We start from the raw sequence: 26,630 nt of genomic DNA, 5'->3' as shown, positions 1-26,630 counted from the left end.
CCCTCTTGGTGTTGTACATTCTGTGAAATTGAGCAAATGTATACTGACATGTAGCCACCATTATAGCAGCATAAAGGGTTTTTCACTGCCCTAAAAATCTTCTGCAAACATATTTTTTAAACTATCACATTCATCTAAATTAGCATATACTTAGTATTATAAATGATAATGAATTTAACCTAACTTTAAAAAATATTCAGTGCTATAAAAATGAAATCAATTATACCATGTTTTAAATATGGCATTACTCTTGAGGACTGTTAAGGTACATAGAGCCATTTGCTCATATCCCAAATCTCCCAGCCTAGTCCCCTTTGTTACCATCGGGTTATAAACTGTTGCCCCCAAATCTACATCTATGACCTTCTCCATCCACTTTCATGCCTCATTTATTGAGAAACTTCAATAGAAAATAAGATACTGCTTAGGCACTGAGAATGCAAGAGTCAGGAGGTAAAGGGTGATAAAGATATGATCCCTGACTGTAGGTTCAGATAGTGAATAGCTCCTCAGTTCTACAAATAGGGTGAATGCTTGGGCTGAGGTTATGGCGTGAACAGAAGGGTGGAAGTGTGAACATGCATGGTTATTTGAGGATGGTGAGTAAACTATGTATAGAATATTGAGCTGCCGAGACGTAGAAAGATCTAGAAAGCAAGATATGAAGGGCCCAAAGCTGTGATAAAGGATTTGTTTTCCTGTACGTAATGGGGAGACATTGACAGTTATTACAGAAAGAAGTATACATTCAAATTGTGTTTGGCCGAGTGCCTCTGAGATACAGGCAAGGGAACCAACTGGGAGCTTATTGGAGAGGTTAGAGGTGAAATTTTAAATGTGCGTTAGTTCAGGTCTACCGGGAAGCAGTCGCTACAAGGATATTAGAGATGGAAAAGTGGGAGCAGGGGAAGACTGGGGAGCTTTTAGATTGTGATGCAGGTGGAGAAGAGGGATGAAAGGAGAATTGGGTAAGAAGAATCAGAGACTGCAAAACAGATCTAAAAAATTTTGGTCAGTCTGCGTGGAGTCTTTGAGCCAAAGTCATCCTCCAGAGGAGTCCCACATCTTTACAGAAGTGAGTCTGTGTTCATTCTACTGGGCTTAGTAGTTGGCTGGGAGTAGCCTGGGAAGTATGCTTTGGTACAAACATGGTGGTTGGCCCAGAGGGGCAGCAGGTTGGACTGTAGGTCAGTTTCTAGGCTGAGTGTCTTGGGGTGATGGTGATATTAGCAGCATGAACAGGGAGAAGAGGAGGGTCCTGGAGGAAGATGAGACTATGAGTCTTGTTTGAGCAGAATTGAATTTGAGGTGTTGGTGGAATATGCATTTGAAGAAGCTGAAGCAGTAGTTGAAAATACAAGTCTAGAGCTCAAGAGAGAGACTAGAAATGGAGTTACAGATTTAGTGACTCTTCTGAATGAATTAATGAGAGTGAGCAAGATTTCCTAGTGATGGAGTATTGGGAAGAAAGTAGAAGCCAGGACATGGGGAAACAGCATGGAAAAGGATGGATTGCAGAGCAGCCTGAGATGAAGTAATCCAAGAAGCCAAAGGATAAATCTTAAGTCAGGGCTTGTGGACTTAGTGTCAAATTCTGAACTGTTTTAGGGATCAGAGGGAAGAAAGTCTACCTGATGACGTTAGGACACTGCGGTGGGAGGAGTTTAGGGGCTGCCTGTCTAAAGATCTGAGTGAGAGACAGAGAGGGTGAGACTGAGTATTAGAAAAGTGAGAAAGTGACCATCTGGGTAGTGAGGAACCTAAATCACCTTGCATGGAAGACCTGCTGACATTTGTTATGAGGTGTTTTTTTTGTTTGTTTGTTTGTTTTCACTGTGTTGATTTCTTTTTCTTTACTGTGTTGGGTCTTAGCTGCTGTGCGTGGGCTTTCTCTAATTGCAGAGAGTGGGGTCTACTCTGGTTGTGGTGCGTGGGCTTCTCATTGTGGAGCACAGGCTCTAGGCACATGGGCGTCAGTAGTTGCAGCATGCAGGCTCAATATTTGTGGCTTGCTGGCCCTAGGGCATGTGGGCTTCAGTAGTTGCAGCCCTTGGGCTCCTTAGTTGTGGCTCGAGGGCCCAAGAGCATGCAGGCTTCAGGAGTTGTGGCACACTGGCTTGGTTTCTCTGCAGCATGTAGGTTTATCCCGTCCCAGGGATGAAACCCCTGTCCTCTGCATTAGCAGGTGGCCGACAGCAAGGAAGTTCCTGCTGAGATTTGATGCCTTGAATCTATGAAGTTTGCAAGGGTCCCCTCATCCAACATCATTTAGTGACAGGGGAGCAGAAACAGAAATGGGATGTCTGAGTTTAGATGAGGTGGAGGACTGGTGAAGTCAAGTGGCCAAGGACTTCAAGGCCCGCATAGGCTGGGAGATGTGAGGCACATTGGGGTGGAAGCTCAGTGACCACGTTATGGGAATGAGAGTGGGGGCCTGACCTGCTAACCTGAGTCAACTCAGAGCCCTAAGGAAGCTGGTCAACAGTGAGGTTGTGAGCTGCTTGTCAGAGGGTAGGTGCTCTGGCTTCTATTCCTTATGTCCTCTTCCCCACCCCCCCCCCCACCAAATCACACTGTGCTTTACTCTTAGAAATCTTAGATCTGGTTTTGACTACTGAGATTTGTTTTGCTTGTTAAACATGCAGTATTTTAATAAAAATGCAAACTGGGGATTTATTTTGTAAGGATTCTCAATGTCTATATCATCAATATACTAACTGATTAAACAATAAGGAAAGAAAATTTTAGAAAATATGAAATTATTGCAGTCACTGAACTTATTTCACAGAACTTGCTTCATAGCTGCAAGTTTCTATTTAGAAATGTTTTTCTGAAGCTTGTGCCTTTAGGGATGTGAAAACAATTTGCACATTGATTTGTCTTCGTGGATTCTGTAATGCATGATTTGTTGTGAATATTGAGCTAATTATGTGTGGGGGTTTAGGTGAATTTTCATTCACTTGCATTTTCTGAGCACCTACTATATGCCTAGCAAACCATTATGCCCCTGCCCACAAAGAGGTTATAATTTAGTTGGTGAGATTCTGGGGTGGATTACAAATTTCTTCATATGCCTGTATTCTTTGTGTATCTCCTGGGTGAGAAGGTAGAACTGTAGGGACAAAGAGCCATCAGAAATGCGGATTGGACATGCCTTGGCTCCTCCAAGCTGGAAGTACCTGACAGAGGGTTCTAATTCCTGAGAGTCATGAGGGGCTAGGTGAGGTTGGGTGTTAATTGGCTGAGCAAGAAGATGGGAAAGAGCCTGGCAGGATTGGGGATGGGGCATCAGGCCTGTGTGGTGCTGCCCAGACCACGTCCTGATACGTGGGATGGGCTCCCCACTCCCAGTCTTGCAGAGTTTCCATGTCCCTCTGCAGCCCACTCAAGGATTCTTGCCTGGGAAATCCCATTGACAGAGGAGCCTGGCAGTCTACAGTCCATGGAATCGCAAGAGTTGGACACGACTTAGCGACTGAAACAAAATTCTGCATTATGCAGAGCTTATGGGTTGGTTTAGCTTCCTGGGCTGAACAGATTCAGTGATTCAACAGACTGTGGTTGGGTAATTTCTTCACCAGGGAAAGAAACTTGGCAGATAAGAGGGAGTAGGGTTTATGGGCTGAGTAAGTGGGGTTAAGCCTGGCTTAACCCCACTTATTTATGGAGGAGGGAGAAAGGTTGACCTTAGAGAAAGGCTGCACATGGGGACAGAGTTAGAGGGCAAATTCTGGCTTTCACTCAGGAAATCAGAAAATCCTGACATATGCCATCACCCATGGTTTGTTTATGTTGAATTGAGAGCCCCTGACCCCACCCCATGTTCCTGAGCAGCTTTGAATCCAGGGATCTACAAGTTGGCAAGAAAAATGCTAAGTCAGTCTCTGTCCTCACATTCTAGCCCCAGCTTTTCCCTGTAGCCTCTGGCAGAAAAAGGCCTCTCTGGGCAAATTCAAATATGAGTTTGTTGGTTTTCAATCCTGCTGATTTCCTTGGAGTCCTTTTCTGAGCATCTTGCCAAGCACATGAAGGGCAGGGCGTGGGAGGATGGCTCTTGCTGGTTGAGTGGCTGCTCCACTCTGGGTGCTGCTGGGCTGCATGGAAAATGCTCTGAGGACAGCCAGCCACTGCAGGGACTGTAGGTATCTTCACCAATGTATTTCACAAGGAGGATTTTGTTCTGTGCATAACATTTTAATTTAAAATTTTTTAATAATAACACAGGCATATTGTCTCGAACTCAAAATCGTGAAAAGATACACAGGAAAAAGCAAGAAGCCTTCTCATTTATCAGTTTCTTAAGAATCATCCCAGAGCTATTCTGTTAACATATAATATGTATATACATTAATTTTTTAATATAAATGGTACAATTATATATACTCTGTAATAACTTAGGCATAAGATTATCTAAAAAGCAAAAGAAAGCATTTTCCTATATGATTGTGGCAAAAACAATCATCATATTGAGTGTTTGGGGAATGGGTTAAGAATGGGGAATAATGTGTATGTATTTGCATTTGTGTGTGTGTGTTGGAGTGTAACAGGTATCTTGACCCATATAGCCTATGCGCTCAACATTTTCCCAGTTTTTGTCAAAGTTCACATATGTGGGAAATTAAAACCTAGACCTAGCAATTTAACAGCTAAATCAGCTTATTTTCTATCAGAAAGTATATTTGGAGTAGTGGTTGGTACAGAGTTCTCCTTGATATTTTAGGTGAAAGTGACAAAGGAAAGGCTCTTTTGTGGCCTTATGAAAGGAGGAAGTGTTCATTCTGAATTCTGAGAAGCAGGAACAGTGAGAGACCCACCTGCAGATTCTCAGGGAGTAGTACCCAGGTCACTGAACTCTGTTCCTGGTACAGTAGGACCAGGGCATTATGCAATGTGCTGAGGTAGAGGAGTAAACAAGGTCAGAAGCAGGCATTTATTCCACAAGAAAAGAACTTACTGTTCAGATCGCTGAAGGATTGAGGACTTTCATGGCTGGGAAGGCACAGGACTGGCTGCTCTATGAGGCCCTAGGCAGGCATCAGGGTGTCTCTACGTGGTTTTGTATTTTTTTTATTGGACTATAGTTGGCTTACAAAGTTGTGTTCGTTTCTGGTGTACAGCGAAATAATTCAGATACATTTATGTGTGTATATGTATGAATTATATTGGTTTTCATATTCTTTTCCATTATGGTTTATTATAGGCTATTGAATATAGTTCCCTATGTTAAACAGTAGGACCTTGTTTATCCATTAAAGTATTTTTTAATGGACATTCCCTTTCTCATTCTGTCTCATTTCCTCCCTTGTTTGTTTCATTGTCCTTCACATTCAGGAGTATGGTTACTGGAATTGGGCCTGTTTACAGGAGGAAGCTGTTTTTGTCAAGTTGGAAGGACAAGAGTGAGGAATGTGTGTGGTTGTGGGGTTCACTCTGGGGGGGAGTTGATCTTGCTTCCTCCTCTTTGTCCACACAGCTTTCCTTGGGCTGTGCTGTCCAGCATTCGTATGACACAACTGCCTTTTAAAAATGCTTATCTTACTATATGGGGGAAGAAAGCTGCCACTTTGGAATGAAGCATCCCACGCTATTTTCTCTAGAAAGGAATTCATTTCCAAGGAAGAAAGGAATGTAATCTGTTGTGAAGTACAGTGGGGTACATTGCATGGTTAGGATTGGGGCTTTTATTTAGACCAATCATGACCCCAAACTTGCTCTTAGAGACTGTTTCTACTGTGTTCCATTTCAGACAGGTTCAGTAGTAGACCTCTGATAGTGGACTTTTCCCTTTTTTTTCCCTTTTCTCCATGCCTGTTGAATCTTGGCATCACTTAACATATTAACTCAAACCCTGGGATCCTAAATGCACTCACTGAGTTGGCTCTTCTGCTGATTGGACTGAAGTAAGATTTCATTAGTAGGTATGAGAAATGGTGACCAGCTAACAAACATTAGAAATAATTCAGACACTCACTAAGTTGTGTGTTCGGGAAGTGGTTTTCATTAAATGTGAATGGTAAAGTCTGAAGTCTAGATTTTTTTTCATAAAATTGATTTTTATTGAAATACAGTTGATTTACAATGTATACCGTAAAGTGATTCAGTTATATATCAACACATATTACTGAATTCTTTTCCATTATAGATTTTTAGAAGACACTGAATATAGTTCCCTGTGCGATACAGTAGGTCCCTGTTGTTCATCTATTTTATATATAGGAGTGTATATCTATTAATCCCCCAATTCCCAATTTATCCCTCCTTCCCCTTTTCCTTTTGGTAACTGAAAATTTGTTTTCTGTGTCTATGAGTCTATTTCTCTTCTGTAAATAAGTTCATTTGTATCATTTTTTAAACTACACATATAAGTGATATATTATAGTATTTGTCTTTCTCTTTCTGATTTAGTATGTTAGTCTCTAGATGAGGTCTTGATTTTATCACAGTAAGAAGCAGCTTAACTCTGTTCTTCAAGTCACAGACTGTCTTGGCTTCTATCTGGTCATGATGAGCAATGGATGAGTGAATGGTAAAGTTTTCTCAGACCATATAACTTTCAGAAGCATGACCAAGTACTTGCCCTACCCTTGGTGGTTCACCAGTGTCCCTTAGCTCGATGTACAAAGACTACTCATTCTATCAACTCACTGTGTCCCCAGTAGAATGTAAATTGATCATCAAGACCAGGCTGTGATGAAGACCAATCAAGGAATACAATTGTCCCTCAGTATCCAGGAGGGATTGGTTTCTGCCCCCTTCCCCAACCCTACCCCCACACCTCCCACCCCTAATGGATGCCAAAATTGTTAAGTCCCTTATATAAAATGGTACAGTATTTGCATATAACCTACACACAACCTCCCCATATACTTTAAATCATCCCTAGATTACTTAAAATACCTAATACACTGTAAATAGCAAGGAGAGATAAGAAAACTTTTCTCAGGGATCAATGCAAAGAAATTGAGGAAAATAATAGAATGGGAAAGACTAGAGATTTGTTCAAGAAAATCAGAGATACAAAGGGAACATTTCATGCAAAGACAGGCACAGTAAAGGACAGCAATGGTATGGACCTAACAGAAGCAGAAGAACAGGTGGCAAGAATGCACAGAAGAACTACACAAAAAAGATCTTTGTGACCCAGATAATCACAATGGTGTGATCACTCACATAGAGCCAGACATCCTGGAGTGTGAAGTCAAGTGGGCCTTAGGAAGCATTACTACAAACAAAGCTAGTGGAGGTGATGGAATTCCAGCTGAGCTGTTTCAAATCCTAAAAGATGATGCTGTTAATGTGCTGCTCTCAATATGCCAGCAAATTTGGAAAACTCGGCAGTGGCCACAGGGCTGGAAAAGGTCAGTTTTCATTCTAATCCCAGAGAAAGGCAATGCCAAAGAATGTTCAAACGACCACACAATTGCACTCATCTCACATGCTAGCAAAATAATGCTCAAAATTCTCCAAGCCAGGCTTCAATAGTATGTGAACCGTGAACTTCCAGATGTTCAAGCTGAATTTAGAAAAGTCAGAGGAACCAACGATCAAATTGCCAACATCCGTTGGATCATTGAAAAAGCAACAGAGTTCAAAAAAAATCTGCTTCTGCTTTATTGACTACTCCAAAGCCTTTGACTGTATAGATCACCAGAAACTGGAAAATTCTTAGAGATGGAAATCCTGAACCACCTGACCTGCCTCCTAAGGAATCTGTATGCATGTCAAGAAGCAACAGTTAGAACCAGACATGGAACAATGGACTAGTTCAAAATTGGGAAGACTATATCAAGGCTGTATACTGTCTTCCTGCTTGTTTAACTTAAATGTAGAGTACATTAAGTGAAATGCTGAGCTGGTTGAAGCTTAAGCTGGAATCAAGATTTCTGGGAGAAATATCAATAACCTCCCATATGCAGATGACACCACCCTTATGGCAGAAAGTGAAGAACTAAAGAGCCTCTTGATGAAAGTGAAAGAAGAGAGTGAAAAAGCTGAGCTTAAAACTCAACATTCAAAAAACTAAGATCATGGCACTTGGTCCCACCATTTCATGGCAAATAGGTGGGGAAACAGTGGCAACAGTGAGAGACTTTATTTTCTTGGGCTCCAAAATCACTGCAGATGGTGACTGCAGCCATGAAATCAAAAGACACTTTCTCCTTGGTAGAAAAGCTATGACAAACCTTAGACAGCATATTAAAAAAGAGACATTACTTTGCTGACAAAGGTCCATCTAATCAAAGCTATGGTTTTTCCAGTGGTCATGTATGGATGTGAGAGTTGGACTATAAAGAAAGCTGAGCGCCAAAGAATTGATGCTTTTTAACTGTGGTGTGGGAGAAGACTCTTGAGAGTCCCTTGGACTGCAAGGAGATCCAACCAGTCAATCCTGAAGGAAATCAGTCCTGGATATTCATTGGGAGGACTGATGCTGAAGCTGAAGCTCCAATATTTGGGCCACCTGATGCAAAGAACTGATTCACTGGAAAAGCCCCTGATGCTGGAACAGATTGAAGGCAGAAGAAGGGGATGACAGAGGATGAAATGGTTGGATGGCATCACTGACTCGATGGTCATGAGTTTGAGCAAGCTCTGGGTGTTGGTTTTGGACAGGAAAGCCTGGTGTGCTGCGGTCCATGCAGTCACAGAGTTGGACGCGACTGAGAGACTGAACTGAACTGAACTACATACAACCACCCCATATACTTTAAATCGTCCCTAGATTACTTATAATACCTAATACAATGTAAATGGTATATAAATAGCTTTAATTACAATGTGAATGCTATCTCAGTTCAGTTCAGTTCAGTCGCTCAGTCGTGTCCGACTCTTTGCGACCCCATGAATCGCAGCACACCAGGCCTCCCTGTCCATCACCATCTCCCAGAGTTCACTCAGACTCAACATCCATCGAGTCCATGATGCCATCCAGCCATCTCATCCTCGGTTGTCCCCTTCACCTCCTGCCCCCAGTCCCTCCCAGCATCAGAGTCTTTTCCAATGAGTCAACTCTTCACATGAGGTATCCAAACTACTGGAGCTTCAGCTTTAGTATCATTCCTTCCAAAGAAATCCCAGGGTTGATCTCCTTCAGAATGGACTGGCTGGATCTCCTTGCAGTCCAAGGGACTCTCAAGAGTCTTCTCCAACACCACAGTTCAAAAGCATCAGTTCTTCGGCGCTCAGCCTTCTTCACAGTCCAACTCTCACAGCCATACATGACCACAGGAAAAACCATAGCCTTGACAAGACGGACTTAGTCGGCAAGGTAATGTCTCTGCTTTTGAATATACTATCTAGGTTGGTCATAATTTTTCTTCCAAGGAGTAAGTGTCCTTTAATTTCATGGCTGCAGTCACCATCTGCAGTGATTTTGGAGCCCAAAAAAATAAAGTCTGACACTGTTTCCACTGTTTCCCCATCTATTTCCCATGAAGTAATGGGACCAGATGCCATGATCTTCGTTTTCTGAATGTTGAGCTTTAAGCCAACTTTTTCACTCTCCACTTTCACTTTCATCAAGAGGCATTTTAGCTCCTCTTCACTTTCTGCCATAAGGGTGGTGTCATCTGCATATCTGAGGTTATTGATATTTCTCCCGGCAATCTTGATTCCAGCTTGTGTTTCCTCCCGCCCAGCATTTCTCATGATGTGCTCTGCATAGAAGTTAAATAAGCAGTGTGACAATATACAGCCTTGATGTACTCCTTTTCCTATTTGGAACCAGTCTGTTGTACCATGTCCAGTTCTAACTGTTGCTTCCTGACTTGCATACAGATTTCTCAAGAGGCAGGTTAGGTGGTCTGGTATTCCCATCTCTTTCAGAATTTTCCACAGTTTATTGTGATCCACACAGTCAAAGGCTTTGGCATAGTCAATAAAGCAGAAATAGATGTTTTTCTGGAACTCTAGCCATAAATATGATGTAAATGATATGTAAATAGCTGCCAACACATGACAAAATCAAATTTTGCTTTTTGGAACTTTCTGAAAAGTCTTTTTTCCAGGATGTTTCTGATTCTTGGTTGAACTCTGCAAATTTGGAAGCTGTGGATCCTGGAGGGCCTGCTATGTTCACATTGGCCTCAAGCCTGGAGGATCCCAGGGACAGGGGGGCCTGCTGGGCTGCTGTCTATCGGGTCGCACAGAGTCAGACACGACTGAAGTGACTCAGCAGCAGCAGCAGCAGCAGGTGGAGGCAGAGCCCACAGGAGCTTAGAAATTTTGATCCTGTAGCGATTAGAGTATGTCTGTTACAGGATTAAAAACTTGTATGTCTCAAGTTTGAACATATTTATGCGTCTAACTGTTATCTACAATTAATTATTTTGCTGTTATTTTATGGTAATGGCCTCTAAATTTTTTCAAGTGTTTTATCCAGGTGTGTAAGACTTTGGCAGCTGTGAGTGGTGCTGCTATATATCGGGAAGCCCTGAACTGATGTAGGATGTGGCAGTGGGTCCCTGGCTAGTAGAGGGGATGGTGAAGGCATACGTGCAGGACAGGACGAGGGAAATAGGAGGCTGTAAGAGGCAGGAGGCTGCAGAACCAATGGACAAGAAAGGCACTGTGCTGTCACTGAGGTTCTTTCACTGGACATATGAGCTTGCACTAACATCTTCAGCCCTGTTGGGAGGTAGGAGAGAATGTGTTTCTTTGTAAAAGGAAAAGTCAGATTCCTCCACCGTTCTAGTTGAGAGTTTAGGGTCTCCAGATAAACATCAGCATCTCTCATAGCAGTTCCTGATGTTTTATGTACTTGTCTAGGTTCTAGGGAGAGGATACAGTTTAACTCACTACACTCCCTGGCCCATCTCCCTCCTGGACTATTGTGCTGGCCTCTTACTATCTCTCCCTATTTTCAGAGTCTCCCCTCTGACCCATCCATAGTACCAGTAGAATCATCTTCTATTATGTGGGGAAACATTATATTATTCAATACCCTTTGTCGCTCAAAGGTTAACCTCTTGATTTGACAAAGTCCTTCAAAGACTGTTCTCTTTTGAGGGCTGGACCTTTTGTCCTCCTGGCATAGTATGGAACAGGGACCTGTCCTCCTTGCACGGATCTTAATTGAAGCTGGCCTTGCTGAGTTGGGTGTCTGCCAGGCACTGCTAATTAATCTCCCTTCCTACTGGGCTTCTCAATCACTGCACCCTAAGAAGACATTGGAAAGTGACTGCATTTCTTGCATGATTATTCCTAAGGATACTGTACTTGGGTATCTCTGCAGATACTGTTTTATTGTACATCCACTTATATGTCCTAAGCTTTCAGTGGAAGAAGGCAAGATTGTCCATTATAAGGCAGTTGGGTTATATTTACGCATGAAATTGATACTTACAAACTGATACTTCTCTCTTTTGTTAGCCTAGTCTGACAAACTGACACATCTCTCTTGAAATTTATTTACTGTGAAAACAAATGGGATGGGAGGGCATGGCCAAGGGTGAAAATGTTTTCATTGAGGATAAAGGAGGATTAATGGGAATAATAGTCACTTAGAGTTCAGTGGAATTAAAACATTGGGAAGCATTTTCCTAGCCAGTTTGCTATCTTAGATGGCTGTGCCTAGATTTGTAACAATAAAATCAATAAATTCCAAGATTCAGTGACTGAGTCCCTGAGATCTTAAAGCGGGTAGACATTTGCCTAAGTAGCTAAATCTCACTTAAACTTTAGTAGCTATATGCTTATGATCTAACTTTATGCAGAGGGGCAGAGAAACAAGCATGTAGGTCATCTGTATCTAGAAAGTAGCTTTCAGTATAAGTGCTATAAATGTAGGAGATCTCAGTCTGGCCCATTGGGGAAAGTATTGAAGTTGGAGTTCAACTCGGTAGTTAATTTAAAGCTGCATAGCCTTAGTTGAGTGATCCTCTTCAAGCCTCAGTTTCCAGAGCTACGTGGAAGACATTTGGTACAATTCCTGGCAAAGAGTAAGTGCTTAAAATGACAGATGCCAATTATTATTTTGTTATTATATGAATGACCCAAAACAGGGTCTTGCCTGTACCTGAGAACTTTTATAATTACTCCTTAATTACCTTAGTGCCTTAATGAAAATGCTGGTTAAAACTGCATGTGGTTCTTTTATTATAATTGATATTTTCTTGGTTGAGTGAAGGGTCTTTTATAAGTTATAGCTATAAGTGATCAGCTACTTAAAAAAGATCCTTCATATGTGTTATTTAAGACATACCAACTATTGGCATAAGGCAACTTAAAAGGGTAAATACTATTTACTAAGAGAAGAAATTTTATTTAGTGTAAATAAAACATGTGAAGGGAGCAGAAAAAACCTGGAATTAGGCAAGTGTTAAAAATTGAGAAATTCTGTCAAATAACACCAAAAAAAAGAGCCACAAATTTTTTTTTTTCAGATTTCTGCATCTAGTTCTTAGTGTTGCTAAGAGGATGATTCTTATATTTTCCATATAGCTGTCCTCCTCATGTCAATATTGAAAAAAACTAGGGCTTTAAACTATACCTAGAGCTCTCTTTGAGGTATTTTCTCTCTGTAACATTTCTTTCTTTCCCACAATCAGGTGAAAATGAAATCCTTGCAACTCTCCATGCCATTTCCAACAAGAATCAGATCTGGAGATCATATATTGGCATGGGCTATTATAACTGCTCAGTACCACAGACAATTTTGCGGAACTTACTGGAGAACTCAGGATGGTAATGTATTTCTTGATGAGAAACATGAGTGCTGTGATTTGATCTGCATGACTCTTCTGTGCCCCAACTTCCTCACACTCTCCACCAAAGTCTCAGAACTTGCCATTGTGTGTTGCTCAGGGCACAGGCTAGACTGGGTGGGAAGCACAGTATCTTTTTGTCTTTTGTCTGCTTTTGCAGAAGCACACAGGTAGTGCTGGTTGGTGAGGACATTTGTGCTAGATACAGTGAATCACGTACCATCATTAGAGGAGCCAGATCTGGCCTAATCACTCCTGCACTGCTGTTAGTTTCAGTATGGTTCATTTCTTTATTCATAGGAGAACAAGAATAAACTGTCAAAGAACTAGTGTTCTTGCCAAGTGTGTGTGTGCACGTGTGTGTATGTATGTGTGTGGGTATGTGTGCGTGCTCACGCATGCACCTGCGGAAGTATTTGTATTTCTGAGGGCTTCGTTTCCACTGGGGTATTGGTAAAAGTTTGGATGGTAAGTTTGATTTCAAAAGCAAGTGGCCTGTCTCCTCTTCCTTACGAAACAAGCCTCAAGAGTACATGAATGGACTGCACATTCCAGCCGTCTGAATACTGGCCAGCAGTCTCGGCTCTTGGTGGCCGAACAGAACATTGACCATATTGCTTCCTGGCTGTGAGGGGATGTGTTCATTTACTTTAGAGCCACCAGAGTTTTGAGAGGTGGACAGTGCTGTTTGCTTTTCAGTCCTAGTTTTGGGGTGATTTTAAGTATTGTTCCTTTGTATTCTCCAAAAGCTGATCTGAACCAGAGGGTGATACCAGCCCTCGCCAGCCAGGACAGGGCGGGCTGTGCACATGAGGGTGGGTAGACTTCACATTATCACCCTTCTGAATGGTTGTCATAGAGATGGAACCAACAAATTCCGCTGACGTGAGGTGAAAATAAATAAGGAACATAGCCTCCAGAGAATACAAACATTTGGGCTCTTATAAGAAAATTTACATTAGGCCTAGATTATACTTCATGGGATCTACTTTTGAAATTTTCAATTGCTGATAATATATCAGTTAACAAATATCAAAACATTTACATTTTCTTTGTGACTGTTTCTGTTTTGTATAATGTTGGCGCTGCAGTTGAATGAAAGAATCTCATGAATGTTTGTCCTACTGCAATCCCCCCCCCCACCTCCATTTGTTTTTTTTTGTCACAATCATAAAGAATACTGATTATTTTGGAATAAATGTTAATGCCATGTTGAATGTATCAAGCATCCTTTTTACACAGGACAGAATGCCTTCTTGGATATGCAGATACTTTTTGTTTTCCAATATTCAGATACATCTAGGAACAGAAACTGATTGAGTTAAAATCAGTTGGAACATAGAAATTGTAGATCACAGACATTTTCTTGATCACTGGTTGCCTGAGGCAACTAAACCCTTTTATGTAGGATGGCAGGCCCTGTGCTAGCATTTTTCTCCTGAAATGAAGGTTTATTTAGTGTCTCCAGGCTTGAGACTCACCCATCTGATTTCATTAATAAATGATTTTTAAGACTATTTATGCCTGTTTAGTAGTGTTAAAAAAAAAGTGTGGACAATAAAAGAAGTTTACAAGTAAAAGTAGTAGGATCATATAATTATCATCTTTGCAAGAAAATAATTTTAAAGCTTTCAGCTTTTAGCAGTGCTAATTAGCATCAGCCTAAGCTTAGACTTAGAGCAAGGAGAAAAAGGCTGAGCAAGGGAAGGGAAACATTGTATCCCAAAGTCTGTTAGCCAAGGGATAGCACCATCTTAGGTATGAAGGACTATGTTTGGGAGGTTTGGGGCTTTTTCCAACAGGTAATTGGGAACCTATCCCCATTCAAGCAGGAAAGGTAAACACATATTTGCACCAGAAATATTTGATAATTTCCTGTTTTAAGCATTTTGCTAGGCTAGTAAGACAGCAAAGAAATGGGTGGATTTAGGATAACACAAAGAGCGTGTGTAACATAATCATCAAAGAAAGATTGTGAACATGTTCCTGACACACAGAAGATGGTTAATAAATAGTAGCCAGTGTCTTTAATGTTTAGAATATTACAAATAAAAAAGTAAAGATTAATCTTTCCACCCAGAGAAAACTACTGTTTACATTTTGGTTCACACATTTCTATAAATTTACAAAACCAGGATTGTGGTATTTTATATTTTACTTTTAAAATTAATGTATCATGAGCATCTTCTATGTCAGGAAATCTTTTATATCATTTTCACAACCCATAGTATTATATGCATGTTCTCTAATTTATTTAATCATTCTTCTTTTAGTAGACAGTTTGTTACTCATTTTTCAATATTATATTCAGTGCTATGATGAATTCTTTGGATGGGCTGGCTGATACATGTATATGCTTGGTTTTGTGTGTGTGTGTATGTGTGTCTAATTCTGTACCTGTCTACATGTCAAATAATAATAGTGAGTAAAATGAAAATTTCATGTTAGCAGGCAATTTAAGCATATGTCTTTCTGTTGCAGACACATGTATGAAGATCTTATCTGATATGAGATCACAGTTGCCCCTTGTTGATGCCTTTTGCATGACCCCATTTCTGCTCAGATTCCCTTTCTACTTTGTCTACGTTACGTATTGTGTGTCTCATTTATTCCGGTTCACCAGCCACTTAGAATCTGGCAAACTGATTTACAGTTGCTAAGCTAGGCTGTTCAAGGAATTAATTGAAGCAAAAATGTACTCTGCTGTACAAACAGTGTGAACAGCACACACACATACACTACTATACCAATGAACATTTCAGGGAAATTATTTCACCGTCTTAATGTTGTACTGCTTGGTAAGGTAAGCCCCCCCACTCTCTCCTCCCTCAGAGGTAAGAAGACATTGATTTCAAAGCCTTACCAAGAAAAAAAAGATGGGAATACACTGAGTGTGATTACCATCAGGAAAGAAAGGAAAACACTGTTCAGGCTTGGAGGAATGAAAACAAAAGAGATAGAAAACAATGCTAATCACAGGTGGGAACATGGACTCCAGTCTGACACACTTTGGTAGTACAGTGAATGGATTCTTGATGAAAAGATCCCTCTGTCCCAGGTCTTCAGCCATCCTCTCATCTCTCATTTTATTTAGAATATTTATCACTCTAAAGTGATTTCATGTATTTTATCTCTCCCTGCTGTAATATTTTCCTTGAGATCAGAGACTGTTACCCATCTTACTTTTGATGTGTCACCTGAACTTATCATAGTTTTTGGCACTTAGTGGGCATGTAGCAAATATTTGTGGGATGAGTAAATAAATGAAGGAATGATAAAAAAGGATGAAGGGATGAAGACATATTTTTGGCTAATAGCCGGAGGATATAAGATTAAAATTCATGTCTATACAGCCTTCTAACTATTTGCATTCTTGAATTTTGATAGCTATGGAGTTAACTCCCATAGACTGCTAATAACTGGAGAGTGACAATTCTTAAATTGACCTCTATTAATTTTTTAGGTGCACATAGGACTTCTGGTTAGTATGAACAAAACTGCTCCCCCCCAAAGCCAAAAGTCTTGAGTATTAGATATTAGATTCTTGAACTATGATTGAGGTGAGCTTTTTTCTAAAATTCTGTTTCTAATACCACAGATAGGCTCAAGTGGATTTTAAGAGCCAGTTTACAATAAAACACATACTTATGATAAGGTCCTTGAAATGTAAATGTAAGATGATGCAACTTAGAGGGATAGAAAAGTATGTACTGATTATCCCTAACCAAAGGATAAGTATTATCGCCATGATTTAATTCCAAGCTTCCTTACAGAAGACAAGTAAGCTTATCTATGTATTATATCATTCTCAAGAGGGGAAAACTTAGCCTTCAGATACCTAATTCTAAAATGAATGCATTTTGTGAGCTTTTTCTGAATAGTGGATTCACAGTTTGGACATAGCCTTTTGTGTCCCTTACAGGATCACCCAGTATACTCCGTACCAGCCAGAGGTGTCTCAGGGGAGACTGGAGAGTTTACTCAACTACCAGACCATGGTGTGTGACATCACAGGCTTGGACATGGCTAATGCATCCCTGCTGGATGAGGCCACCGCGGCTGCAGAGGCAATGCAGCTCTGCCACAGGTGAGAGGCCCAGAGCAAGGGACATCGGCCAGTCTCACCACCGCTGTGTGGGTGGGGCTTCCCCTGCCCCTATCTCTCTCTCTCAAGTACACACACACACATGTGTATGAGATATACTACATCAGTATCACCTTTAAAAAGCCACTGCTGTTCATTGTTTAACATTATGTTCTTAAGAAAGATGTTTTGCTCATCACATACATAGTGTTGTTCAGGGATGTTACAGCAGCTCTGAGGTAGCATCACGGACTGATACCCGCCTCTCTCTGCCTCATCCTCAGTGTGAGGCTTTCATCCTGTAGATGCAAGAAAAGGATACAACCTGAAAGTTGCAAGTTAAGTTTTATCCAGGGGTCTTACCAAGGACAATGGTCCCAGAGACTGTCTTTCATACAGCTCTGAGGAACTGCTGCCAAGAGGTCAGGGAGGAACCAGAATATGTAGGAACTTTTTTCTGGGGGAAGAAAATCCCATGTAGTTGAACATCAAAGGATTACTGCAAATCACAAAGAACAGACATCTCAGGTTAATGATGTTAATACTTTTCAGTGTATGGGAAGATGCAAGAATCTGGGCTCATTAAAATTATTCCTTAGGAGTGCTTCTTAACTATCTTAGGTGTCTCCAAAGCATATAATACTTCCTGTTTTTCTCCATCCTGAACTATCAGGGTGCACCATCAGTGGGCAGCTACAGTGCCGAGTGGCTTTATCCTTGCAGAACTGGAATGGCAGGCAACATTCTTTGTTTACTGCAATGGTAGGCAATGGCCCCTGTCTATAGTCCTCCTGATCACAAGATGACTTGCTGGGGCTCTAGCCATCATGTCTGCATTCAGGAAGAAGTAAAGGGCACTTCTAGCAAAATAAGCCAGTAGTATTTTGGAAGCCCCTACTTCACAACCTACTTATGTTTCATTGACCACTCCTACCTAAAGTCACCCGGGGAAATGCCGTTTTCTCAGATGGGCACATTGTTGCCCTCTACATACTGTTTCTGTTATTATGGTTAACAGGAAGAATGCCTAGCAATCTGTAATGTAACATGTAAATAAGTATCACTCTCTTTTATGATGAATTTTCTTCTCAGGTTGTATTTAATGTTTTATAGCTTGTTTTCTTTTTCTACTTCACAATATTTGGGGGAACATTTCCTATTTCTTCAGTGAGTTTTCTAAACTATGGCTTTTATTGTGGGAGTTTTATGTAACCTCACCTCTATTGTTTCACACTGTTTGTTCCCATTTTTTACTGTCATTAGATCATTTTTATGCATCTTTAGGATAAATTTTTGTCAGAAATTCTGATTATTTTCTGAGGACACATTTCCAGAAGTACAATTGCTAGGTCATGGTTAACTTTGGTTAACACTTAGTTAACAGCTATTCTCCAGCTCCTCGCCTTCTTTCATTCTTTGTCTTGTGAATACATTTAACTTCCTTCTGGGTAGATTCTCATGGGGATTGTCATCTAGTAGGGAAATGTGCCCACATTGATGGTGTGTCTATCTGAGATTTTAGGGTGCTGGCCCTAGTCCACTGGGTGACTGCTGTGACTAATAGCTTGATCCTAGTAGAACTGGGGGGCAACATTCTTTGTTTGCACTCTGAATGCCCATGTAAGTTTTCTTCTTCACTTCCAGAGGCTTAAGGAGTGGTTAAATTGGTTCTGGTACCAATTCCAGTCAGGGAGGGGGTTTCTTCTCACACCAGCAAACAAATACCCACTGGTGTCTGAGAATTCAATTCTCACACCACCTACCTAGAGATAGCATCAGATTCCACAGGTTCATGGATCAGATTTATAAGACTGCACCCCACCCCTCTGCCCCTGCCCAAATTCAGATGCAAGTCACAAGCCCAGGTTGTTCTTTGTGCTCTGACCAGCTGGCTATAGAAGAAGGTTCTAACAGCCCCTTCTGACTCAGGATGCCAATCTCAAGTCCAGGTTGTATTCAACCCATGGGGTTTTCATGATCCCCTCCTAAGGTTCCATTAAATTTACTAGAGTGGCTCACTGAACTCAGAGAAACATTTTATTTACTAGAAGCAGTGTATTAGCAAATGATATAACTCAGGAACAGCCAGACAGGAGGTCTGCATAGGCCTGGGTATGTTGAAAGGGCTCAGAGCTTCCATGCTGCCTCAGAGTCACCCATTCTTCCCAGATCTCCACATGTTCACTGATTCAGAAGTTTCCTGAATCCCATCCTTTTCCTTTGAATGAGGACCGCTTGGTTTAGATAATCTGTAAGTACTCCTTTGGGACTTCCCTGGTGTCTCAGTGGTAAAGAATCTGCCTGCCAATGTAGGAGATGTGGTTTTGACTCCTGGGTTGGGAAGATCCCCTGGAGAAGGAAATTACAACACACTCCAGATTCTTGCCTGGGAAATTCCATGGACAGAGGAGCCTGTCAGGCTATAGGCCATGTGGTCACAAAATATCCGACACAACAGAGCAACTAAACAACAAATGCTCCTTTGGCAATAAAGTTCACAAGTGTTTTTATTTAGAAGACTTAGTTTCTTGTTTCTACTTGTACCTAATTACTACCCTTTTGTTTCTTTTTCCTCATAGTGTATTTTTAAAAATTTAAACCAGTTCAAGATTGATTTTGCTAAATAGGGTTGGAATTTGAATTGGATTTCAGTGCAGTTCTGATCAGGAAACATCACCGTTAGTTATTAGTGACTGATTATTTTTTATTCTACGCTCAGACTTTCATTTAGTACCATCTCTTTTTTTGCATTCTTAGAAGATACTCTGATCTCTTTAATGTTCATGTTTGAATGCAGTTTTTCTTTTCAACAGGCAGAACAAGAGAAGGAAGTTTTTTGTTGACCCCCGTTGCCACCCACAAACGATTGCTGTCGTCCAAACTCGAGCCAAGTAATTAATTTTATTTGTATTTTGAACTCGGGGATAATATTATGCTCATCTCTATTGTTTCTTCCTCTTATTTCCAAAGTGATTGGAGGTGAAACTGGTTTAAATTGGGGTTGTTGAGTTTTATTTTCCCTCCCACTTGCTTCCCATGATCTTACTGGTAAGTTAACTGTGTCAGAATTCAGGGGAAAATACACAGTGGATTTGATTGCCTTTGTCTTTTATTAAGTTACCACATTGTTTTGTCTTTTTGTAAAAAGAAGATTAAGAATATCAAAATAATTTCAACAGTGTTTTGAAAAGTTTGAAAAGCACAGACTAAAAGTGGAACTCTCACACACTGTCCTAATTTTGTATATACTCCTACAAACATGGCTCCTGTTAAATTCCTACAAACGTGGCTCCTAGGAATCTGCATAATACCTAGGTTAGTACAATGTCGATGAAAGCACATTTTTTTAAATTGCTGTAATCAAATAAAACAAACACAGCACAGCTGCCACATGTGGGTGTGTTTATTTGCTTTTTCCTTGTGAAAGCTTTTCCCCTGAACCCATACCACCATTCCTTCAGAAGTGGTTCTCTAACATGATAGAAATTAGATAGTTACAAGAACTAAGGAAGATTTTCTTCCGTGTCTTACCGAGATTTCCATTCACCTAAGGCCCATTTGGCTCAGCTGGTAAATAATCTATCTGCAATGCGGGAGACCTGGGTTCGATCTCTGGGTTGGGAAGATCCCCTGGAGAAGGGAAAGGCTACCCAGTATTCTGGCCTGGAGAATTCCATGGACTTTACAGTCCATGCGGTCGTGAAGAGTCGGACACGACTGAGAGACATTCAGTTTCACTAAGACCCATCTAAGGTCAAGGTAGCGACGATTCTTCCATTACTGGTATTGGTTCTATAGCCATAAGAAGGCATGTTCCTGCTCTTGTCCCAGGAGCATGTTCTGATAGGAAAGGGGGAGAGGAGCAGAAGGATAGAAGAGAGAAACAAGCTGAGCTGTTAGATGAGAAGCACCGTTAGTACTGAAGAGCTAGGTGTGGAATGGGGGTGTATGTGATCATGTTGGGATGGGGTAGGCAGTGGGGCACTGAGGAAGACACCGAATAGGAATGTCTGTCACGGAGAAGAAACTGTAGGTAATTTGATTTTCCCTGTAAACCAAAACATGGTCGTTCTTTGTCTTTCCAGGTATTCTGGAGTCCTCATTGAGCTAAAGTTACCCCATGAAATGGACTTCAGCGGTAAAGATGTCAGTGGAGTGCTGTTCCAGTACCCAGACACTGAGGGGAAGGTGGAGGACTTCACAGAGCTCGTGGAGAGAGCCCACGAGGCCGGGGTAGGAGAACCTTTCCTTGTGGGGGTCCATGGAGGAATGTCTCAACTTTGAATGATTATTGTTATTGTTTTTGGTGTGTTTTAATTTCCACACTGTTATCACCTAGTATGGTAAAGCTGCCTCCTTCCTACCTCCTTTCTTCAAGTTTGTTTTCTTCACTGGCTCTTGGCACATAGTAGACAGTAAATATTTTAAATGAATGAATGAATAAACACATTTCACAGGGTACAAACCAACTCTGCCAGTCTGCCTGTAATGGAGATAATTTGATACCCTCCCACTATTCTCAGGGAAGGCCACAACCTTTTCCATTTTCTCTTATTTCCTTTCTAGAGCTTGGCCTGCTGTGCTACTGACCTTTTAGCTCTGTGCATCCTGAGACCTCCTGGAGAATTTGGGGTAGACATCGCCCTGGGCAGCTCACAGAGATTTGGGGTGCCACTGGGCTATGGTGGACCACATGCAGCCTTTTTTGCTGTCAGGGAAAACTTGGTGAGGATGATGCCTGGAAGAATGGTGGGGGTAACAAGGTAAAGCAGCTCATGCTTCTTCCCTTTTACTGTGGTTGTGGTTTTCCCTGCTCCTTCTCTTGCTCACAAAGGTTGTTGATATCTCTTGGAATTTAACAGGGTCATTTTGGGTCAGTTAAGGAAATATAGAACATAGAGTCAGAAGAAAGAGTATATTTAGGATACTAATGTTTGGGGTATCAATGCCCTATCTACCCCTTAACCCGTCCCAACACACACACACCATTCTCCTATATTTAGCCCTCAAATGCCATGTACCTTTTCTCAAATGCCATGAATTTGTGCATATTTGGAAAAGCATGCATGCAATGCATAACACATTTGTACTGAAGTTATGGAAATGAATTTATTTAGGTTGATGAAAGACTGAATATTTTAGGTGTGTTCTATATCTAACTAGTCTCTTTCTTGAAAGGATTAGCTTGCCATGTGGCTGTGTAAAGACAAGTGCAGTAAGAGACTGTTATGCACACACTGAGTGTGACCCACATTGTTTCCTAGAGGCTTGCCCCTCGGCTATTTGAGTAATTTCCAAATGTACTTCCTTCTAAAGTGTTTCAGCTCTATCTATTTGTGTATTTGGTTGCATCGAGTCTTAGTTGCGGCACGGGATCTTCAGTAGTGTCACGTGGGATCTTGTTGCAGCGCGTGGGGTCAGTAGTTGTGGTGCATGGGTTTAGTTGCTCCATGGCACGTGGGATCTTAGTTCGCCAACCAGGGATTGAGCCCAAGTCCTCTGCATTGCAAGGCAAATTCTTAACCACTGGACCACCAGGGAAGTCCCTCCAAATATACTTTATCGGGTGCTTCTCACAGCTAAAGATCATCAGGTTAAGAACTTAGCTGAGTGCCATGATTATTACTGTGGAGATTTACATATTATTTTTGACCTTTCATAAAAATTGGACTATTAATGTAAGTAAGTGAATAGTCTAGATTAGTGCTGATGTGATGATGATGAGAAGTTCTGAAATACTTTCATTTTGTCACATGATAGCAAAAGGCACTTTGCTTTTTAATGTAAAAATGATATTTTCTTTAGGTATTTTTACATTAGCTTCTTTCAATGATCTCTCTTCACCAGATGAGATGAGGCAGAGGTTTTTCTGATTTTAAAATAATTTCATATATCAATTACTATCTTCTGATTTTTGTGTTGAAATTCCGACCTTTTTGGAAAGTGGACCAAAGAGTTGATGAAATAGAAGATAAGACTGCTGAATCTCTGTGTTTATCTAGATTTTTAATTGCATTAAGAAAGAAGGGATTTTACTAGAGACAAGTGGTAAGGTTATTAACTTTATAACCACATAGTTGCTCAGATTTCTGGTATAAAAATTGTTTCCCTTGTCCAGTATTTCCCTGTTCTCTGAGTCTCCTAAAGAAGCTCAGAGTGGAGTTTAATCTTCAATTATCATCATTATTTTAGGCTGGGAGATTACTGGGAAATTTTCTTTTAAGTTTTCCAACTTATTGTATATATCTCAGTGCCTCAATTCCTCAGGGTGCAAACTGAAAATTAGTAGTCCCATTTGGAAGAAGATAGTTTGGAAATTGCTCTTTATGGACTAGCACCTAAGTAACATTGCTGAATTCACTTCAAGGTGGGAAGGAAAGAAGCAGTTCTGTTTATGGCAACTCTCAGTACTGTGATGATCTGTGCTGACTGAACGTTTTATTCTTGGTCCAGAGATGTCAGTGGAAAAGAAGTGTATCGTCTGGCTCTTCAAACCAGGGAGCAACACATCCGGAGAGACAAGGCTACCAGCAACATCTGTACAGCTCAGGTGGATCACAAACCTGACCTGCTCACTGAATGCCTTACAGTCTACAGAAATGACCTACTTATTCATTTTACTGAGTTGTTATTTCATTCATTCATCATCTGCCGAGCAGCTGGCACACCAGAAATGACAAGATCTTGTTGGTAGAGAAGCCTTGTGGTCTTGTCAGAATGCCAGTCTTGTCTTTTACTGGGGTTCCGTGTATGTACATACGTCACCCATTAGGGTCTCTGGAATTCTTGGCTGCAGGGCAGATCTGTTATGCGTGGTAATTCTCTTAAGGCTGAGATGGAGGCACTCCAGGTTAGTGTGAAGAAGGCGAGTAAAGATACTTGAGGAGACTATATTGAGGGGATGGTTTAGATTGGCCAGTCAGTGGTGGTCATGGGGTATTCTTACTGAGAACTCATGAGAGGTATTCCTGAAACAGATGGGATGAGAGAGGAGGAGTTACTTGAACATCGCCCAAGAGCTCAGGTTAGAGGGAGCAGTATTCATTGACACTCAGCCAATTCCTAGGATCAGGCAGAGGACCACACCTGAGCATATGATCCATTTTAGGTTCATCTCTTCTATTCAGGGCCAGAGAAAAAGATCTTGTAGATAACTCAGCAGGCAGTACAGTGTTCTTCTCCCTCGGGGCATTGGCTCACATACCACCACCAGACTTTAGAAAGCCTCTCCAGGGATGCAGTCGACAATAAGGTCTTCTTATAGCTTGTTCTGCGTCTTCCCTGGTGGCTCAGCAGTAAAGAATCTGCCTTCCAGTTCAGGAAATGCAGATTCAATCCCTGGGTCAGGAAGATTTCCTGGAGAAGGAAATGGCTACCCATTCCAGTATTCTTGCCTAAGGAATCCCATGGACAGAGGATCCTGGCGGGCTACCGTCCATTGGGTTTCAAAGAGTCGGACACAACTTTGAATGGTTGTGATCTCTGATCACTAAGTACACTAAGGGTTTTTTGCTTCAAGGCTTGAATTAATTTTCCATGTTAACTTGAGCTGTCTACAGTGAACAGAAGTTATGTTCCTACTTCCTTTTTTTCTTCTAGTTCATGATCTCTAGTTTAAAAAGGAACATGAATCAACCTCCACAAGACTTCTGTGATGAGAGATTTCCAGAGTATTCTGTGAACTCTAGCCTGAGTTTTTATTTCCAGGCAGCATAGCCACAAGCCATGATACTCTATTCTATGGATGTTTTACTTCAGAAATGCACTCTCCATAGCTGTAAGGTGTTGTGGTTCCTCTGTATTTATTTCTAATTGTTACATGGAGTCCACAAGAGTGTCTGAACTCTCTCTGGGATTTGGTCCAAGAAAGCCTACTGCTGTGTTCTCTGATGTCTTCTTTTCCTCATTTTCTTTACTGATTCTGATTTCACTTTCTGGCATTTTTCAAGAACTCTTTCTTGTTCAGCAGTTGCCACAGAGATATTCCTTCTAGCAGCCTCACAGAGGAAAAGTGTACCTAACACAACAGATCTGATACTGAACATCATCCAACTTCAAAGCGCTGTGTTTCTCAGCTGAGTAGTGTTTCTACTTCGTGAAGGGCCCCTTCCCTCCTTGGGGTGATTGGCCATAAATGTGAATCTTGAACTGCTGACCTAGTATGTTAGCACAAAGGTCATGTTAGTGGGACTGGAAACTTCAGAAAGACTGTGATGCTGGACCGATGAGACATTAGGAGATGTGGGAGAATCAAATGGACTAAAGCAGGTGAGGAATCTCTGACCTCACCTGTTTGAACCAGATACCATGGATGATATTGCATGGTTAGAAGGTAAACAGGGAGAGATAGAGCCAGAAGGAGGAGAAACAGGAGGTGGGCCTCCATTATTTTCCCCCAAGTTGGCACTCATTTTGGTATCTGACCCAGGCCACCCTCGATTTATCCTTCTCCATGATCCAAGGTGCTATCACAGTGGTCCCTTCCTTGCTCCCTATGCTGGACTCCTTCCCCGAATCTCTGAGAGATTCAATGCTGTTCTTTCCCATTTTGTATCACACTAGGATATACCCCTGTAAGTACTTCTGTGAAACCTCAATCAACAGTCAAAAGAGATAACTTACCTGAGAAGGTGACCTTACTGTCAGCAGGAAATAAGCCATAGGTTCTGGTTTTCCCTTTCTACTGTATCTCCTGCTTTCTTATTTTGGTTTTATCCTCTGTGGCCTGCATTTTTGTCTTTGGTGGTCCTTTGCTGTTAATTTACCATTCACCTCTTGGTTGGCTGCAATTCAGTTTTTAGTGCTTTATTTGAGACTTCAAGAGAATCATTCTCCCTGAGTTCTTGTGTGTTTGAAAATTTTTGTTGCTTTTATCTTTGAAGAACCATTTTATTGAGCCTAAAATTCTTAGATCTCACTTTTTTCCCCTGAGGTCTTTGTTCCACTGTTTTCCAGTGTTAAATATCGCATATCTGATGACAGTGATTGCCTCTTTACAAGTGACAAAATTATGTTGCATGAATGAAACCTCTTATTAACGGTCACATTCAAAGGTTTAGTGTAGTGACTCTAAGGTGCCTTAGGTGCTGTTTTTTTTCCCTCAGATGGCCAGGCAGGTTATAAATGGTTCCCAACTGCATAGAGAAGGCAGGAAGTCTGGTCATTTTGCTTACTCCCTGTTTTCAGTTTCAGTATCTGTCTTCTATCACATTGCTGAACATCATTCTTTAAATGCTCTTTGTTTAGGCTCTCTTGGCGAATATGGCTGTGATGTTTGCAATCTACCATGGGTCCCATGGGCTGGAACATATTGCTAGGAGGGTACATAATGCCACTTTGATTTTGTCTGAAGGTGAGTCAGTTGTCTATTTTAAAAATTTTGGTTGTAACAAGACTGATAATTGTGAATAAGTAAAATTTAAAATTCACTGCATGTCCAATGTCACATGCAAAATTAAAAGTCAGATAAAAACCGGGGAAGATTATTTTCAGCATCTATGATTGACTGAGCGTTAATATATTTAGTATACTGAGCTTTTGCTCAGTCCCCTCGACCCTATATACACGAAGGATGAACACCCTGAGAAAAAACTGAGCAAAGGACATTAAATGTAATTTTAAAAGAAAGCATACAAATGAACATACATAATTTCAACCTCACTATTAACCAAATAAATGTAAATTGAAAGAATAAAATAGTGTTTCTCCCATCACATTGGCAAAGATTAAAAAAGAATACTGATATTGGTATCATTTTTATGAGGGCACTTAAACAATTTGTATCAAAAAGTGCCTACAATTTGGTCCAGAAATTCTAGGAATGTTTCCAAAGGAAATAATCA

At 41.0% G+C, this 26,630-nt stretch overlaps 1 protein-coding gene across 1 annotated transcript in view; it reads left to right on the top strand.

Moving 5' to 3' along the window:
- GLDC (glycine decarboxylase) overlaps positions 1-26,630 on the top strand; it is an 84,166-nt gene that overhangs the window by 8,424 nt on the left and 49,112 nt on the right. The window contains exons 3-9 of the mRNA XM_069576544.1: positions 12,549-12,684; positions 16,627-16,791; positions 19,602-19,679; positions 20,874-21,021; positions 21,355-21,551; positions 23,242-23,338; positions 26,035-26,140. Coding sequence (XP_069432645.1) covers positions 12,549-12,684; positions 16,627-16,791; positions 19,602-19,679; positions 20,874-21,021; positions 21,355-21,551; positions 23,242-23,338; positions 26,035-26,140 — 927 coding nt within the window. The remainder of the gene's footprint in view (positions 1-12,548; positions 12,685-16,626; positions 16,792-19,601; positions 19,680-20,873; positions 21,022-21,354; positions 21,552-23,241; positions 23,339-26,034; positions 26,141-26,630) is intronic.

The sequence above is a fragment of the Ovis canadensis genome, chromosome 2, assembly GCF_042477335.2.
Source record: "Ovis canadensis isolate MfBH-ARS-UI-01 breed Bighorn chromosome 2, ARS-UI_OviCan_v2, whole genome shotgun sequence".
NCBI lineage: Eukaryota > Metazoa > Chordata > Mammalia > Artiodactyla > Bovidae > Ovis > Ovis canadensis.
Note: the sequence above shows the minus strand (reverse complement) of the source record. Positions and strands in the feature narration are given on the sequence as shown.